The sequence below is a fragment of the Tenrec ecaudatus genome, chromosome 14 (assembly GCF_050624435.1).
Source record: "Tenrec ecaudatus isolate mTenEca1 chromosome 14, mTenEca1.hap1, whole genome shotgun sequence".
Lineage (NCBI taxonomy): Eukaryota > Metazoa > Chordata > Mammalia > Afrosoricida > Tenrecidae > Tenrec > Tenrec ecaudatus.
In genome coordinates this window covers 55,805,230-55,821,583 of record NC_134543.1, presented here as the reverse complement: position 1 = coordinate 55,821,583, position 16,354 = coordinate 55,805,230, and the positions used below count along the sequence as shown (strand labels likewise).

Here is a 16,354-nt window from a genome sequence, read left to right as displayed (position 1 = left end):
AGTGTACATGACTGATACAAATGTATAAGGACCACTTAGCATATATGGCTTTATATGAGGGGGCTGAGAGAAGCTCATGAAAAAACTGTAATTGAAAGTTAATTTTTCCACAAACTTCTTAAAACTTCCTTATATATGGTCATTTAAAGCATCTCCTCTGTTAGTCATTGTTATTTTTAAAATAAAATATCTTTAAAGGTTTGATATTTAAAGAATCATAGTTTTCTGGGAACACTTACTATTATTTGTACTTCATTACTTTTATTTTATCAATTAAATTATTCAATTATTCATGTTTTCTCTTCCTAGTACCAGGAGCCCAGGTGGTGCAGTGGTTAAACGCTTGTCTACTTTGGAAAAGTTGGTGGTTAAAACCCACTAGCCACTCTGTGGGAGACAGAGTGTACCTCTTTAAAGATTACAGCCTTAGAAACTGTGTGGGACACTTCTACCCTGTTCTACAGGGTTGTTATGAGTAGCAATCAACTTGATGGCAATGGGGTTGGATTTTCGGGTTTTAGTACAATTAATTAACTAATAAACATGCCCTGAAGTTTTTGGCTTTGTTTGGTTTTTATTCTAACATAGTATATTGCTTAGTTTATTTGATTTGTTGGATAAATTGTGACAAAAAGAAATGATGATGTGTTTCTGACATAGGACATAAAACTGGCATAGAAGAAGTTAGTGTAGTGATAGAGAATTTCAATAAGCTGGAAGGTGTTAAATACAGTTATTGTTGTTATGTGCCATCCATTCAATCCGGACTCAGAGGAACCCTATGTGCAACAGAATGAAGCACTGAATCCAGTCCTGTACCATCCTCACACTCACTGGCATGTGAGCGCACTGTGGTGGCCACTTTGTCAGTCTGCCTCATTTAGGCCCTCCCCATTGTCACTGTCTTTGCGAAGCGTGATGACCTCCTCTAGGAATTGGTCCTTCGTGATAACATGTCCCAAGCACTTAAGTGAATCTTTTCATCCTTCTAAGGTGCTTTCTGCCTGTGCTTCTTCCAAGACGAACACATTCATTCTTTAGAATATATTTAATATTCTCTCAAACAATAATTTAAAGACATCAATTCTTCTTTGGTCTTTCTTAGTCATTGTCCAGCTCTCGCGTGCATGTGAGGCAATGGAAACGCCACACCTTGGATCAAGTTTAACTTACTCCTCAAGGTGGCATCTTTGCTTTTTGCTCTTAAAGAGATCTTCTGCCGCAGATTTGCTTAATGCAATATGTTGCTGCTTTCATGGGTGTTGATTGTGGATCCAAGTAAAATAGAATCCTTGTTCAGTCTTCTCTGGTTATCATTATATTACTTATTGGTCTCCTTGTGAAATATTTTCTTGTTTCTTTACATTAAGGTGAAGGCCAGAGTCTTGAATCTTTATCACTTAAGTTCCTCAAGATCTCTTTACTTTCTGCATGCAACATTGTGTCTGTCATCTTCCTGTTGTAGTTTGTTAATGAGTTTTCCTCCACTCCAGATGCCATATTCTTCTTCATATAATCCAGTTTCTCAGATTATTTTCTCAGTATGCAGATTGAAATAAAATGGTTAAATAAGCCCTGATACATACCTTTCTCTTAACTTTAAACCGCTTATAGGTTCCATGGAAGCACAATTAAGTATTTGCAAATTCCCGTTCTTTATACTACATTCCATAATTTGGTATGTTCTGTAGTTGAATGCCTTTATGTAATCAATAGAATGTGCATCAGCAACTTTCTAGTAGGTATTCTCTCTACTTTCGGCTGAGATCCAGCTGACATCAGCAGTGATGTCCCTCATTCCATGACCTCTTGTGAGTACAGCTTGAATGCTGGCAGTTTCCTAGTGATGTCCTGCTACAACTGGTTTTAACCTGCTTTCACCCTACTTTCACTTTCCTTTGGTATTGCTGATATTTTCTTCCTTATATTGGATTACCTTTCTTTTTAATAGGGATGTATGTGAATCTTGGCCAGTTGGCTGGCCCAGCCCCTGACTTCCAAGTTCCTTGGCATAAATGGATGAATACTTCCAGTGTTCTGTCCGCTTGTAAAGCATCTCAAGCTCTCAGTATTCTGCTAACTCTTGGAGTCTTGTTTTTCACCAATACCTCCAGTACAGCTTACAGATCTTCCTTCAATACTCCCACTTCCTGATCACACCTTACCTCCTGAAATGATTGAACATTGACCAGTTCTTTTTGGTACCGTGACTGTATTTTGTTCCATCTTCTCTGTCGTATAATATTTTGCCCACAGAATCCTTCGGTATCACGACTTGAGGCTTGAATTAGATTTTGAGTTCTTTGAGCTTGGGGAATGTCTTTACGACGCTTTTCACTATAATGCTTTATCCTCCAGCTGCCCTTTGAGATGTTCTTTGCAGCTTTGTAATGCCATCAGGCCTTCCTTTCTCTTTAGCTACCCCAAGTTTGACAAACAAGTTTCATAGTCTCTTTGGATATCCATTTTGGTCTTTCATCTTTTCTGTCTTTTTAATGCCCTTTTACTTCATTCCTATAGAATATCCTTGATGTCATCCACAGATGGTTTGGTCTGCATTCATTAGTATTCAGTGCATCAAATTAATTCTTTTTTTTTTTTCACAAGAGAAAAGCTTGTAGTTAGTTCAGGGATCGTTTGCTGGCCCTTAGGAGCGTTCAAATTAATTCTTGAATTGGTATTTCACCTCAGGTGGGAGAGTCTCAAAGCTGCATTTTTACTTTTGTGGGCTCGGCTTCCTTTTCAAGCTTCAACCTAAACTTGCATGTGAGCGATGATCTGCAGAAAAGGTGATCCTTTTCAATTTGTTATTCTTGTCTTAATAAGCCGTATGGCTAAAGTGGATTTAAATTGATTAAAAATAACCAATGCCACTCCATTCTGGCTCACTAATGTGGAGAATATTTATTTATAAGCCTTCCATTTCACTTTTGATAACTTCTAATTTTTCTAGATTTGGACTTTGGACCTCCCATGCTCTCAGTAGTAAAAGGTGCTTGCAGCTGTTTTTTCTCCTTTGGATCATGCCAAATCAGAAAAGGAGTGTCCTCAGAGTTGTGCTCCACCCATGTCATTAAGGCTTGCTCTACTTGGATGAGGGAGCTCTTCTTAGAATGTATTTTTAGTGCCTTCCAACCTTAAGGGCTTATTTTAGGGCACCATTTCTGATCCTAATCTGCTGATACAACTAAGGGTCTCACTGGCAAATTTTTTCAGGAGATTCCCAGGGTTTTCTTCCCAGTCTGTTGTAGTCCGGAAGCTCCTCTGAAACCTGTCCACCGTGGGTGTTCTTGTTGGTGTTTGAGGCACCAGTGGCATAGCTTCCAGCATCGAAGCAAAATTCAAGCCACCACAGTAGGAAACGCTGCTAAATATTTCCCTTGATGACAATCTTGTCTCCCAGAAGATAGAGATAAGCATAAGGTTAGCTATAAGAAAACATTGGATGACACAGAAATAAATGGAGTTTTTGTGGAAAAAGAACCCTCTATAGTTTATTATAGGAAAAATAAACAATTCTAGGCATACTGGAAAACAGATTTCCAAACACAAACATTATTCATCCTTTGCAATTTAAAAAGAAGCAATCCTTGAGAAAACTGGGAGATAATAATTAAGCAAGATTCTGGCACTGTAAGTAAATAAGAAATATTGCCAGGTAATGTTACTGCTGTTCTGGGGCCACGTTATGAACTGCTGGCGTAGGCTTTAGCTTTGTGCTATGGTAACACTTAGCTCTGTTTCTGTGTCTATTTCACTAGTAAGCAAAACTGAAAAGTAAATACTATAAAATATGTAAATATTTCTCTTTTAGGAAGAGCAGATATTTTGGGGATGGCATAATGATGTTCATGTATTTGACACAAAGATGCAAACATGGTTTCAACCAGAAATTAAAGTGAGTATTATAAACTTGGCTTTATTGTCCAATGACAATATTTGTGAGGTGGACCAGCCTCCCCACAATCAAATGAGTCAATTGTGTAGTTGAGGGTAAATTAAAGAAACATCAGACAAGATAAAGCATGCAAGGGTTCACCTCTCAGTCATGATTTCAGGAGCTGGGTCTGAGCAGCAGGAGAAAGTCATGTACTCTCATGAGTTTATATAATCTGGGGCATGCAGTCCATGGTAAGCACATATGTAACAGGAAGGGGTTGTACAATAGGCATACAAGTAACAGGAGTATACACAAAATAGACAAGGGAGGCACCAGGGGCACTTTGACAGGAAGGCACATACAGAACAAGATGGGTGAACTTTAGAATCAAGATGTCAGTCTAACCTTGGTTGTCTGAGCTGGCTTGACCTTAGATGTCTCTTGAGTTCTCTTTCAGGGGAACCATCCATTATCCTTATCAGAAGGGAGTGGGTCCTATTTAGGGTGGGACAGATAATAGGGTTTGACTCCCTGAGATGGTGACAACCTTCAGACAGATAACCTTCAAGCAGGTGACCTTTAAGTGTATAGTCAGTGGCCATGTGTTTGCAAACAGCACCTTACATTTGGCAATATTATAGGGGGACATTATGGGGGGTACTTTTACTTAAGAGAATGTGAATGGGCTACATCTCCAACCCACAAAAGGGAAGGTTTCTTCCATGGGAGCCTTGGCCTTCCAGACATACACTCTCTTCCCTGTTCTGTTTCCCACACCGGGGGGAGGGGGGGATTGATTTATTTGGTATTTTATTAATTGGATTTGTAACATAGCTTTTAAGTACTACTACCAATGGGCTCTCATGATGAAGAAACTACTAGATTCCTGTTAGTTCTCAGACTTCAGATTTTTTCTTGTCTCCTTGTCTCTTCTTTCCTTACTATAAACTTTGCCTGTCCTTATGTCTTAAAAGTTTTACATGCACAGACCATTGTTTTGGTGTAAGAAATCCTATCTTTTTCCTCAGATGTGCTAGGGTTTTCTAGACAAGGTCATTTTAAAAGGTATCATCATCACCCTTTACCCACAATGGTGATATATTGGTAAGAGAGGCTTTTATAAAACCTAGGCCTTGATTTTTAAAAGCCTTGAAATCAGAACTGCATGCAGTTAGAGCATGAAAAAAATATATTGGTGGACACTCTCCTTTGCTAGTGGCCAAATGCAAATTAAAATTAGTTTAGCCAATAATGAATTCTCAGCTAGCTAGGAAACATTGGGCTGGTTCCCTCAGTGAAAGAACTTGAATGAGGGACTAGCACCTCAGGGACTGGGACAAGTTACGCAGTATCATCAAAATCCTTACCATCTCTTTTTGCTTGCTTCTCCCTGCTTCATTTTGTGTTCTGGCTTCCTTCTGTCTTGCTGCAGACTCACCGACTCACTTAGCAGGGATTGTGGCCCTGACTGCACAAGCAGTTCTTCCTGTTGGTGCTTCATTCTCTCAGTGTCTATATATTAGTCCTAGAAAAAAAGGCTCTACCTCTACTCACGCATATGTCTATTCCTTACATCAATCCTGTGGTCAAGAGGGTGATTGGCCAGGACTGAGTCACAAGCCTGTCCTAAAGGTAACATGGCCCTGTGATAAGTTCTCCTGAACTACACAGCCTGAGTAGGCAAGAACCAGCAGTGTTCACTAAAGTGCATACATAATTGAATTCCTTATAGCAGTTTCTGTGGATGGAAGTGTTGAGAGCTTCTATGAAAGATAGTATTGTAAAGTTAGGCCCTTCTCAACATCCTCTTTTTCCAAACATTGAATTTCAAGTTTCTGCTACTGTTCTCTATACTGTATTTCCTACTGTCAGACCAGACCAGACTCATTACCATTGAGCTGATGTCAATTCATAGTGACCCTGTAGAACAAGATGTACGTGCCCCTGTGGGTTTCCAAGACTGCAATTCTTTAAGGAGGGAGCTAGCCCAGTCTTTCTCTGGAACAGCAGCTGGTGGTTTCAAACTGCTGACCTTGAGGATCACAGCACAATGAGTAACCACTATTCCACAAGGGCTTAACAGCCATTTCTACTTGTTGATAAGATGTTCCTTCAAGCTGCACTTGAATTTTTAAAACTATTTTATTTTATTTTTTTAAATCATTTTATTGGGGCCTAATATAACTCATCAAAATCCATCCATACATCAATTGTGTAAAGCACATTTGTATTTTCATTGCCCTCATAATTCTCAAAACATTTGCTCTCCACTTAAGCCCCTGGCTGCATTTGAATTTTAAGATTTGTGATTGCTATTAATAAAAGATTTTTAAAATTCTGTTAAAATAATTTCCTATCTGCTGGCAAGTGGAAAAAAATGTTATTGACAATGAGTCTGCTGAAAATATAGTGCAAGGTCTCTTTCAGTCCCCTCCACTGTTATTTCTGTAGAGAATAAACAAGGACCTGAGGCTACTGAAAGAATGCTCTCCCAAGATGAAGAAGGTTCCTTTTAGTTCTTTGGACTCCAGTTCTCCCTATATGCTCCATTCTCTCTGGCCCTTACTAGAAATTCTTCTCTTCTGTCTCTCCCAACAATCTCAACAATCTTGCATGTACATAATATTGTTTTTGTTAGAATCTAACCATGCTCTCACTCATTTTCTTGTAATGTCTTCAAATAAATTTGTATGCATTAGTTCTCTGTATTTATGAGAGAAGGGGGGCTTCAAAAAGTTTTTTTTGGAATTCCATTATCGTTCAACTTCATTTTTTCCATGAACTTTTAAAAGCTTTGTTTTTTTATTTTGTATTTTTAAATCATTTTATTAGGGGCTCATACAACTCTTATCACAATCCATACATACATCAATTGTGTAAAGCAAATTTGTACATTCATTGCCCTCATCATTCTCAAAACATTTGCTCTCCCCCTAAACCCCTGGAATCAGCGCCTCATTTTCCCCCTCCCTCCCAAAAGCTTTTTCATGCTTTTAAATTATTTCATTGTTCTCATATATCTGTATCCAAAGGCAAGGCAGCATGGTGAAATATAGTAATCTTTGGTAATGAAGTTGAAAAAACTGGCCTTTTTGTGTTACAAAAACCATTCCATGGTTCATCTATAAAATAGAGTGTTAACAGCATTTTCTTACGTGAGATTTTTGCTACTAGGAAAGCAATGGCAATAATACAGATATTTGGCTATTCTCAGTATTTTAGGGAAAAAAACCTAATAAACATTGTATACTACTTATTTAGTTAGGTTTACAGTTTAATTCAAAATCATTTCTTTGTGTTTGCTGGGATTTATATGAACTCAGTGCATTCAAAGCGTTTGGTTATTAATTGTATTTGATAAATAAAAATGTAGAAACTGGATATTTTATAATAAATGTGATGATTATAGTAGATAAAATTTTTCCCAAAAAAGTATTAGGTCAAAGATGTGATAATAAACTTTTTTTGTTTGCTTGAGGGGGCTGGGAACCATAACTCCTGACTAGTTCTCTGTCGTTTATTTAAGTGTTTTAAAGGTAATATCTGAATTGTTTCTTACCATGTAGTTCCCACCACAGCTACTCAAGTCAGCCAGAAATTGCAGGAAATTATGATAATGGATATATAGATTAAATGCCTTATGCCTAAAGTTAGGAGCCAATTAACTGAACATGTTGGATTATTTTACAAATAGCTTATTGTGGAATTTGAAGCACCAATGTTTTGAATGAGCAAATTTAATTTTTCAAAATCTCTGAGATCATCATACATGTAATACTCATAATACTAACCGTGTGATAGCATGATTGAGAGACAGCATCTTTTCTTATTCTCATAGATTCTTAAATCCTTATATATCAACCAAAATTTACATGAAATATTATTTCGCTAAATAGTTTAGATCATTTCAGAAAAGCACTTTAACAAGAAAAGATTGAGGAAAATAAATTTCATTCTTAAAGATGAGTATTTGTTCATAATTTAATACGTGAAATGGTCTTGTGTATTTGGGTTTTTAATACAATTATATAGGTAATAGTAATTTAGTAATCAAGTGTTGCTGATACAGAACATAGGAATATGACTTCATTACGGATGTTTCATGTCTTTGTACTCTCTGTTCCGATCTCTGCTTGCAGGGTGGCGTTCCACCTCAGCCCCGAGCCGCGCATACATGTGCAGTTCTTGGAAATAAGGGCTATGTCTTTGGCGGACGTGTTTTGGTTGGTGTTTTTAAAGGAAATGTTATTTTTATGTCTGGTGCATTTTGTAAAAATGTATCTTCTGTGGGTATTTATCCTCTTAGGGGGATTGGGCTAGCACTGAGGATATTAAACCAAAAACAAATCTGGGCTTCAAAAGAGTTATCCTCTGATTTTGTGAATCAGTTGAACATTGAAGTAATCTAGAGATAAAAATATCATTTGGTAGTAATTTTTTTCTACTGCCAAAACAGATGATACATAGGTATTTACTAGAGATGATTATAAATCCTGTTTCAAGGAAAATCTTTCACTTGAATGCATGATTAGAAATGCTTAATTTCTTGTCATCTAAATCCTGTTAGTTTAAACCCATTTCATTTTGTACCCTCTTACATAGTAATTTGGCAACTTTTGTTAATTTTATTAATAATTAATACTTGGGTATTTAATTAATTAAAACTAAACATTATTTTCCAATATGTAAACTTCTGATACTAAGAAACAGAAATGGTCTATTTTTAATCTGAATGTATTTTAAAACAAATTCTGGCATGTAAAAGATATAAAGTACTGACCAATTTAATACCTTTTTATTTTAGCAAAGTAGGATGAATGATTTGCACTATCTAAACTTAGATACCTGGACTTGGTCTGGAAGGTAAGTTTGAAATCTGACTAAATTTAAGCAAATAAGCATTGTGTGTGTTTGTGTGTGTTGTGTTATGATCTCTAAAAGTGAACTATTTTTTCCCCATCAGTTTATAGTTCTAAGCTAGGAATACAAAAAATAAATACAGAGTTTATTTTTTATAAAACCAAAGAAAGCATGAGAGTACCAGTAGTTGACAACTGATTATGGAAAAGAACCTCTTGTGCTGAGTGTTTTACTAGGTGTTATTCTTAGTATACTAAATGTCTTTGATGACTGGTCATTAGAAGAAATAAAGAGGTTGAATGTGTCATCTTAGATGAACAGAAGATACAAAGAGTAAAGGTCAGATTTTAGCTCACAATTTATATTTGACAAGAGAATAAATATATTGAATTATCAATTCACCTAGCCACATAATGAAATGGAAGTAGAGGTATATTTTTTATCAAGTATAAATATCAATACAAATAAAATCATGAACACATCAGAAGAAAATATCTGTTTCAAATCTTAGCATGAGCAATTTTTTAAAGCCTATGTAAATCCAAAACTGATGAATAAAGAATACTGAGAAGATAGCTTAAAATCACCCATTTCTATATTAAAAATACTGTAAAAGTTGGAAAACATAAGACAAAACGCAAACTGAAAGTAATATTGGAAACTTTTTAAACAGATCAATAACGAAAAGAAAATGAATTCAGTAGAAAAGTAAAAAACACTAGGAATTTGCAACTCATAGAAAAATACAAATCAGTGAATTTTAAAGAATAGATCCTAATCTCAAATTTTAAAAGAAATGGAAATACAAGAAACAGTTTTTAGGTATCTGTTAAAAATGATGAAAATGCCCTGTGTGGCTATCAAAAGATATAGCGTGTGGGGTCTTAAAGGCTTGAAGATAAACAAGCGGCCATATAGCTCAGAAGCAACAAAGCCCACATGGAAGAAGCACACCAGCCTGTGTGATGACAAGGTGTCGATGGGATCAGGTATCAGGCATCAAAGAATAAAAAAATCATATTGTGAATGAGAAGGGAGTGGAGACCCAAAGCCCATCTGTTGGCAACTGAACATCCCCTTACAGAAGGGTCACAGAGAAGAGACCAGCCAGTCAGGATGCAGTATAGGGCCAATGAAACATACAACTTTTCTCTAGTTCTTTAATGCTTCCTCACCCACACTATCATGATCCCAATTCTGAATTCTACCTTATAAATCTGGTTAGACCAGATGTACACTGGTACAGAGCAGAGCTAGAAACACAGGGAATCCAGGACAGATAAACCCCTCAGGGCCAATAATGAGAGTAGTGATACCAGGAGGGGAAGGGGAAGGTGGGGGAGAAACTGATCACAAGGATCTACACATAACCCCATCCCTAGGGGACAGACAACAGAAAAGTGGGTGAAGGGAGACATAGAACAGTAAGACATGACAAAATAATGATAATTTATAAATTATCAAAGGTTTCAGAGAGAGAGGGGGTGGGGGGGAGGGGAAAATGAGCTATATAAGAGGCTCAAGTAGAAAATAAATGTTTTGAGAGTGATGAGGGCAACAAATGTACAAATGTGCATGACACAATGGGTGCATGTATGGATTGTGAGATGAGTTGTCTGAACCCCCAATAAATTGATGAAAAAAAGAAGATAAAAATGCCCAGTGTGCTGGGATGTAGCTACATAATTGGTAGAAATTTATTGATAGGATTTTCCTGGAAGATAGTCTGTCAATATGCTTGACATATAAAATGGTGTTTCCATTTTGATCCATAATTTCTCAAGACAATAATTGTATAGATATATTTATTGTAACATTATAAAAGCAAATTGAATTCAACCCTCATGTTTATAAGTAGGACATTGTTGAAATCATGCCTAATGGGGTTCCATACTTATGTTACTAAAGAAAACTATATAAATATTCTATAACATATTGGTTGAGTGATTAAAAATTACAAAACAGCATATATGGTATAAATATTTTAAGTAAATGTTTGTATAAGCATTCAAAGTCCAGAAAATATATGATTAATAAGCACAGGTAGAAAGGATTATAGAACTGTTTTTTTAAGATATGTTTTGTGGTGAATTTTTTTGTAAACAAAATATCTCTTATAAGCAACAGAATCAATAAAAATACTTCTTTTTTAGAAAGAATATAAAGAATGTCTTCCACAAATAGTTCATGCTCTTAGGGAACATTCTGAGGACTGTTGTCAGCTCATTTTTTGAATTAGCTAACCTTTTGTGCTTCTCATTGGTGCTTCTGCTTTTATTTATATATTTTTTAAAGAACAGTGCAATATTCACAGTCTTCAGAGGTTTATCTTGCATCTGGAATGACTTGCATGCTTTTAGAGAAAATAGCATTTTCAGAAAAAGGTAGTATTTAGAAAATACTACACTAAAGCTAATAAAAAACAACAGCAAAACAAATAAAATCCCCTTAATTATTTGAGGAAATGAGTTAAAATGAAAATTAAACATGGAAGAAAAGTAAATATTTTTAGATATAAAATAATTACCTAAAATACGAAGCATATTGATTATCCAAGAAGGTTAATGCATTGTGAGTTAACTGGAAATGTGACTTAAATTTTTTTCCATTCTTTGTTCTTTGGTCACATGTATAGCAATAAGCATCAAATGGAAAGAAGTTCTTTAAATTCCTGTTAGAATTTAAGGTTGTTTTTTTTAAATAAATCATTTTATTGGGGGCTCTTACACCTCTTATAAAACAATCCTTGTATCACTTGTATCAAGCACATTTGTACATATGTTGCCATTATCATTTTCAAAACAGTTTCTTTCTACTTGAGACCTTGGTATAAGCTCCTCTTTTTTCCCTCCCTACCTAAACTTAAGGGTATTTTAAAGTGCTAACAGCAGTTTTTTCCTTTAAGATCTGAGATAATGAAAGACTTTTTTTTTAATGACGGTACTGAGATTGATGTTTTTTTTTCTCTGCTACAGAATTTCTATTAATGGAGAAAACCCTAAACAGCGTTCATGGCATACTTTAACCCCAATAGCTGATGATGAGCTCTTCCTATTTGGTGGGCTAAGTGCAGATAATACTCCATTAAGTAAGTAAATTAAAGTTTAGACTACAATTATCTCCTTCTTTTTTTCTTTATTGAGTTTAGTGCTTAAAATGTCTTTTTTTTCCTTTGCTTTTTCCATTTGATTTTCTGACTCCCTTTAAAAAATCATTTTATTGGGGTTTGTACAACTGTTAGCACAAACCATACATATATCAATTGTGTCAAACATATTTGTACATTTGTTGCCATCATCATTCTCAAAACATTTTCTTTCTACTTGAGCCCTTGGTATCAGCTCCTCATTTCCCACCTCCCTCCCCAGTCCCCCCTCTCTCGTGAACCCTTGATAATTTATAAATTATTATTATTTTGTGCTATCTTACACTGTTCGACGTCTCCCTTCACCCACTTTTCTGTTGTCCATCCCCCTGGGAGGAGGTTATATGTAGATCCTTATAATCGGTTCTCCCTTTCTACCCTACCTTCCCTCCACCCTCCCGGTATTCCCAATCTTAGCACTGGTCCTGAAGGGATCATCTGTCCGGGAGTCCCTGTGTTTCCAGTTCCTATCTGTGCCAGTGTACATGCTCTGGTCTAGCCATATTTGTAAGGTAGAATTGAGATCATGATAGTGGCGGGGAGAAAGCATTCAGGAACTAGAGGAAAGTTGTATGTTTCATCATTGCTATACTGCACCCTGACTGGCTCGTCTTCTCCCCGCAAGCCTTCTATATGGGGGTGTCCAGTTGTCTACAGATGGGCTTTGGGTCTCCACTCTGCACTCACCCTCACTCACAATGATGTGATTTTTTATTCTGATGAAGCCTGATACCTGATCCCTTCAACACCGCATGATCACGCAGGCTGGTGTGCTTCTTTCATTTGGACTTTGTTGATTCTGAGCTAGATGGCCACTTGTTCACCTTCAAGCCTTTAAGACCCCAGACACTATATCTTTTGATAGCTGGGCACCATCAGCTTTCTTCACCACATTTGCTGTGCACACATTTGTCTTCAGTGATCATGTCAGGAAGGTGTACATCATGGAATGCCAATTTAATAGAACAAAGTGTTCTTGCTTTAAGTACTTCAGTGGAGGTCCAATCTGCTGCCTTAATACTAATCCTATAAATATATGCACGTAGATATTTTCCCCCACCATCCTATATAAATATGTTTACATATGTACATGTCTATATTTAGATCTCTATAAATGCCCTTTGCCTCCTGGTTCTTTCCTCTATTTCCTTTTACTTTCCTCTTGTCCCACTATCATGCTCAGCCTTCATTTGGGTTTCAGTAATTTCTCTCAGTTACATTGCCTGTGCTGAATCCCTACCAGGCCTTTTACACCCTCCTTGCCACTAATTTATTTTCTTGTATATTTCCTTTTATTGTGTATTTTATTTTATTTCCTTTTATACTTTTTAATCATTTTATTAGGGGCTCATACAACTCTTAGCACAATCCACACATACATCAATTGTGTAAAGCACATTTCTTTCTACTTCAGCCCTTGGCATCAGGTCCTCTTTTTTTCCCCTCCGTCCCCGCTCCCCCCAGCCCCCTCCCTCATGAGCCCTTCATAATTTATAAATTATTATTTTCTCAAGGATATATTTTCAGTGTTACAATATGAACATAATTAAAGCATATTGATTGATCACAAAAACAATATGTAATTATATATTGTAAAATATTTATTTCTAAATTACAAATAAGTGAAATTTTGCCTTGAAGCATGGTGTAGCACGGGTAACAGTCTTCATGTTGGGTATTCATATGTGGGCGTATCTGCATGTGGGCGGACCCACCTGGAGACAGATAGAGGAGAGGTGACTCGGTTCCTAAGACCATCAGAAATATGTGTTTTCCGGTGGTCTTAGGTGACCTCTGTGAAAGGGTTGTTGGACCACCTAAGCTGGTCACAACCTACAATTTAAGAACCGCTGGTCTAGATGCTTATATACTATAGCTGGAATGGGAATAGAAAAACAGACTTTCCCAGAAGTGTCTGGAAGTATCAGGTGGGAAAGCTGACTGTTGTGTTCCAGGATTATAAGGAAAGTGGTTAGTTAGAACTTTTCTCAAGTGATTTCTGATTCCAGGGTTTTGACTTTGTCTTCTTTCAGCAGTATCATTATGGCAACATGATAAATGACCAAGAATACCCACCTCCTCAGTTTGCCATGTTGAACACTGTATTTTCTTAACCCAATAGTTTTCTATGGCTAGAGAAATTTTCATTAAGAACCTTATGTAGAAAACCATTCATATAATGTTACATAGCATCTAGAAGCAATTATTTATTTTTCTACAAAAATTTATTTGTTTATTTTCCAACAAAAATTTATTGAGAAGCCCAACTGTTCATCTGGCTATCTACTGGAGATTACACAAACTTACGAACTCCACAGGTTTCTCTGGTTAGAAAAAGAACAACTCCTTCTTGGAGTACATACTTATCTTTCCTTTTATTTATTTTGAAATCATTTTATTAGGGGCTCATACAACTCTTATCACAATTCATACATGCATCCATTGTGTAAATCACATTTGTCCATTCGTTGCCCTCATCATTCTCAAAACCTTTGCTCTCCACTTAAGCACCTGGCATCACCTCCTCATTTTTCCCCTCCCTCTCCACTCCCCCCTAGATAAGTTATAAGTAATTGTTTTTGTCATATCTTTCACTGTCTGACGTCTCCCTTCACCCATTTTTATGTTGTCTGTACCCCAGGAAGGAGGTTATATGTCGATCATTGTACTCGGTTCCCCTTTCCACCCCATCCTCCTTCCACCTTCCCTGTATCGCCACTCTCTCCACTGGTCCTGAAGGGATCATCCTCCCTGGATTCCCTGTGTTTCCAGTTGCTATCTGTACCTGTGTACATGCTCTGGTCCAGCCAGGTTTGTAAGGTAGAATTGGGATCATGATAGTGGGGGTGGAGGAAGCATTTAGGGACTAGAGGAAAGTTGTATGTTTCATCATTGCTACACTGCACTACAAGTCCAGTCAGCATCTGTCTTATACAAAAATCACTTTTACATGTAGTTATATAAGTACTGGATGAAATAAGTTATTTTGAGTTTTATTGACTATGATAACATTGTATTTATATTAAAATCATTCCTCCTTTTTAGCAATGCATACTGCAGCATGGATGGGAAAAATGATAAAATAGTTGCTTAAGAATAATTCGGCAACAAGTATATCAAAAGGGGATAAGTGGAGCCTTTTTAGCAATCTTTTTTTTCTTTTTAATTTTATTGTGAATGTGATTGGATGAAGGTTTACAGAGCATCATCAGTTTTCATTCAAAGATACACATTCTGTTTCATCTCATTCATTGCACTCCCCTCGGTGCATCACCCTTCCCACTTCCTTTCTTCTGTTTACTATCTCCATTTGTCTTTTTTCCTAGCCCTTCTGTACTTTTTGGGTAAATTATGCCCCATGATCTCCAATGGTTGATTATTCTAAATTGTGCACCTATCAGTAGTGTTTTTATTCCCCTTATACAAACAAACAAAGAATCTCTGTCATTAAATCAATTCCTATTCATAGCAACCCTATGGGACATGGTAGAATTTCCCTTGTGGGTTAGGGGTATAGAAAGTCTCGTCTTTTTCCTGAGAAGTGCCTGGTAATTTCAAACTGCTGACCTTGTGGTTAGCAGCCCCAAAAGTAACCACTACACCATGAGTGCTTTATTGTTGTTCCTTCTTTTACTTTATATATACATCATTTTATTGGGGGCTCATAAAACTCTTGTCACTATCCATACATACATCCATTGTATCAAGCACATTTGTACATTTGTTGCCATCATCATTCTCAAAACATTTTCTTTCTACTTGAACTCTTGGTATCAGCTCCTCATTTTTTCCCCTTGCTCCCTTTCCCTCCCTCCCTTATGAACCCTTGATTATTTATAAATTATTATTTTTCCATGTCTGACACTGTCCGATGTCTCCCTTCACCCACTTTAATGTTGTCTGTCCCCAGAGAGGGGGTTATATGTAGATCCTTGTGATTGGTTTTCCCTTTCTCCCCCACCTTCTCCTTCCCCTCCTGGTATCACTACTCTCATTATTTGTCCTGAGGGGTTTATCAGTTCTGGATTCCCTGTGCTTCCAGCTCTGATCTGTACCAGTGCACATCCTCTGGTCTAGCCAGATTTGTAAGGTAGAATTGGGATCATGATAGTATGGGGTAGGGAGTATTAAAGAACTAGAGAACAGTTGTATGTTTCATTGGTGCTATACTGCACCCTGACTGGCTGGTCTCCTCCCCACGAACCTTCTGTAAGGGTATGTCCAACTTCCTACAGATGGGCTTTGGGTCTCCACTCTGCACTGCCCGTCCTTTACAAAGATATGATTATTTTGTTCTTTGATGCCTGATAACCTGATCCCATCGACACCTGGTGATCACACAGGCTGGTGTGCTTCTGCCATATGGGCTTTGTTGCTTCTCAGCTACATGGCCGCTTGTTTATCTTCAAGACTTTAAGCCGGGCACCATCAGCTTTCTTCACTACATTTTCTTATGCACCTGCTTTGTC

General features: G+C 36.9%; 1 protein-coding gene across 3 annotated transcripts in view; it reads left to right on the top strand.

Moving 5' to 3' along the window:
• Positions 1-16,354, top strand: part of KLHDC1 (kelch domain containing 1) — a 60,977-nt gene that overhangs the window by 25,506 nt on the left and 19,117 nt on the right. For all 3 annotated transcript variants that reach the window (XM_075531038.1, XM_075531037.1, XM_075531039.1), the window contains exons 6-9: positions 3,815-3,898; positions 8,020-8,103; positions 8,685-8,743; positions 11,716-11,828. In XM_075531038.1, the coding sequence (XP_075387153.1) occupies positions 3,815-3,898; positions 8,020-8,103; positions 8,685-8,743; positions 11,716-11,828 (340 nt within the window). The remainder of the gene's footprint in view (positions 1-3,814; positions 3,899-8,019; positions 8,104-8,684; positions 8,744-11,715; positions 11,829-16,354) is intronic.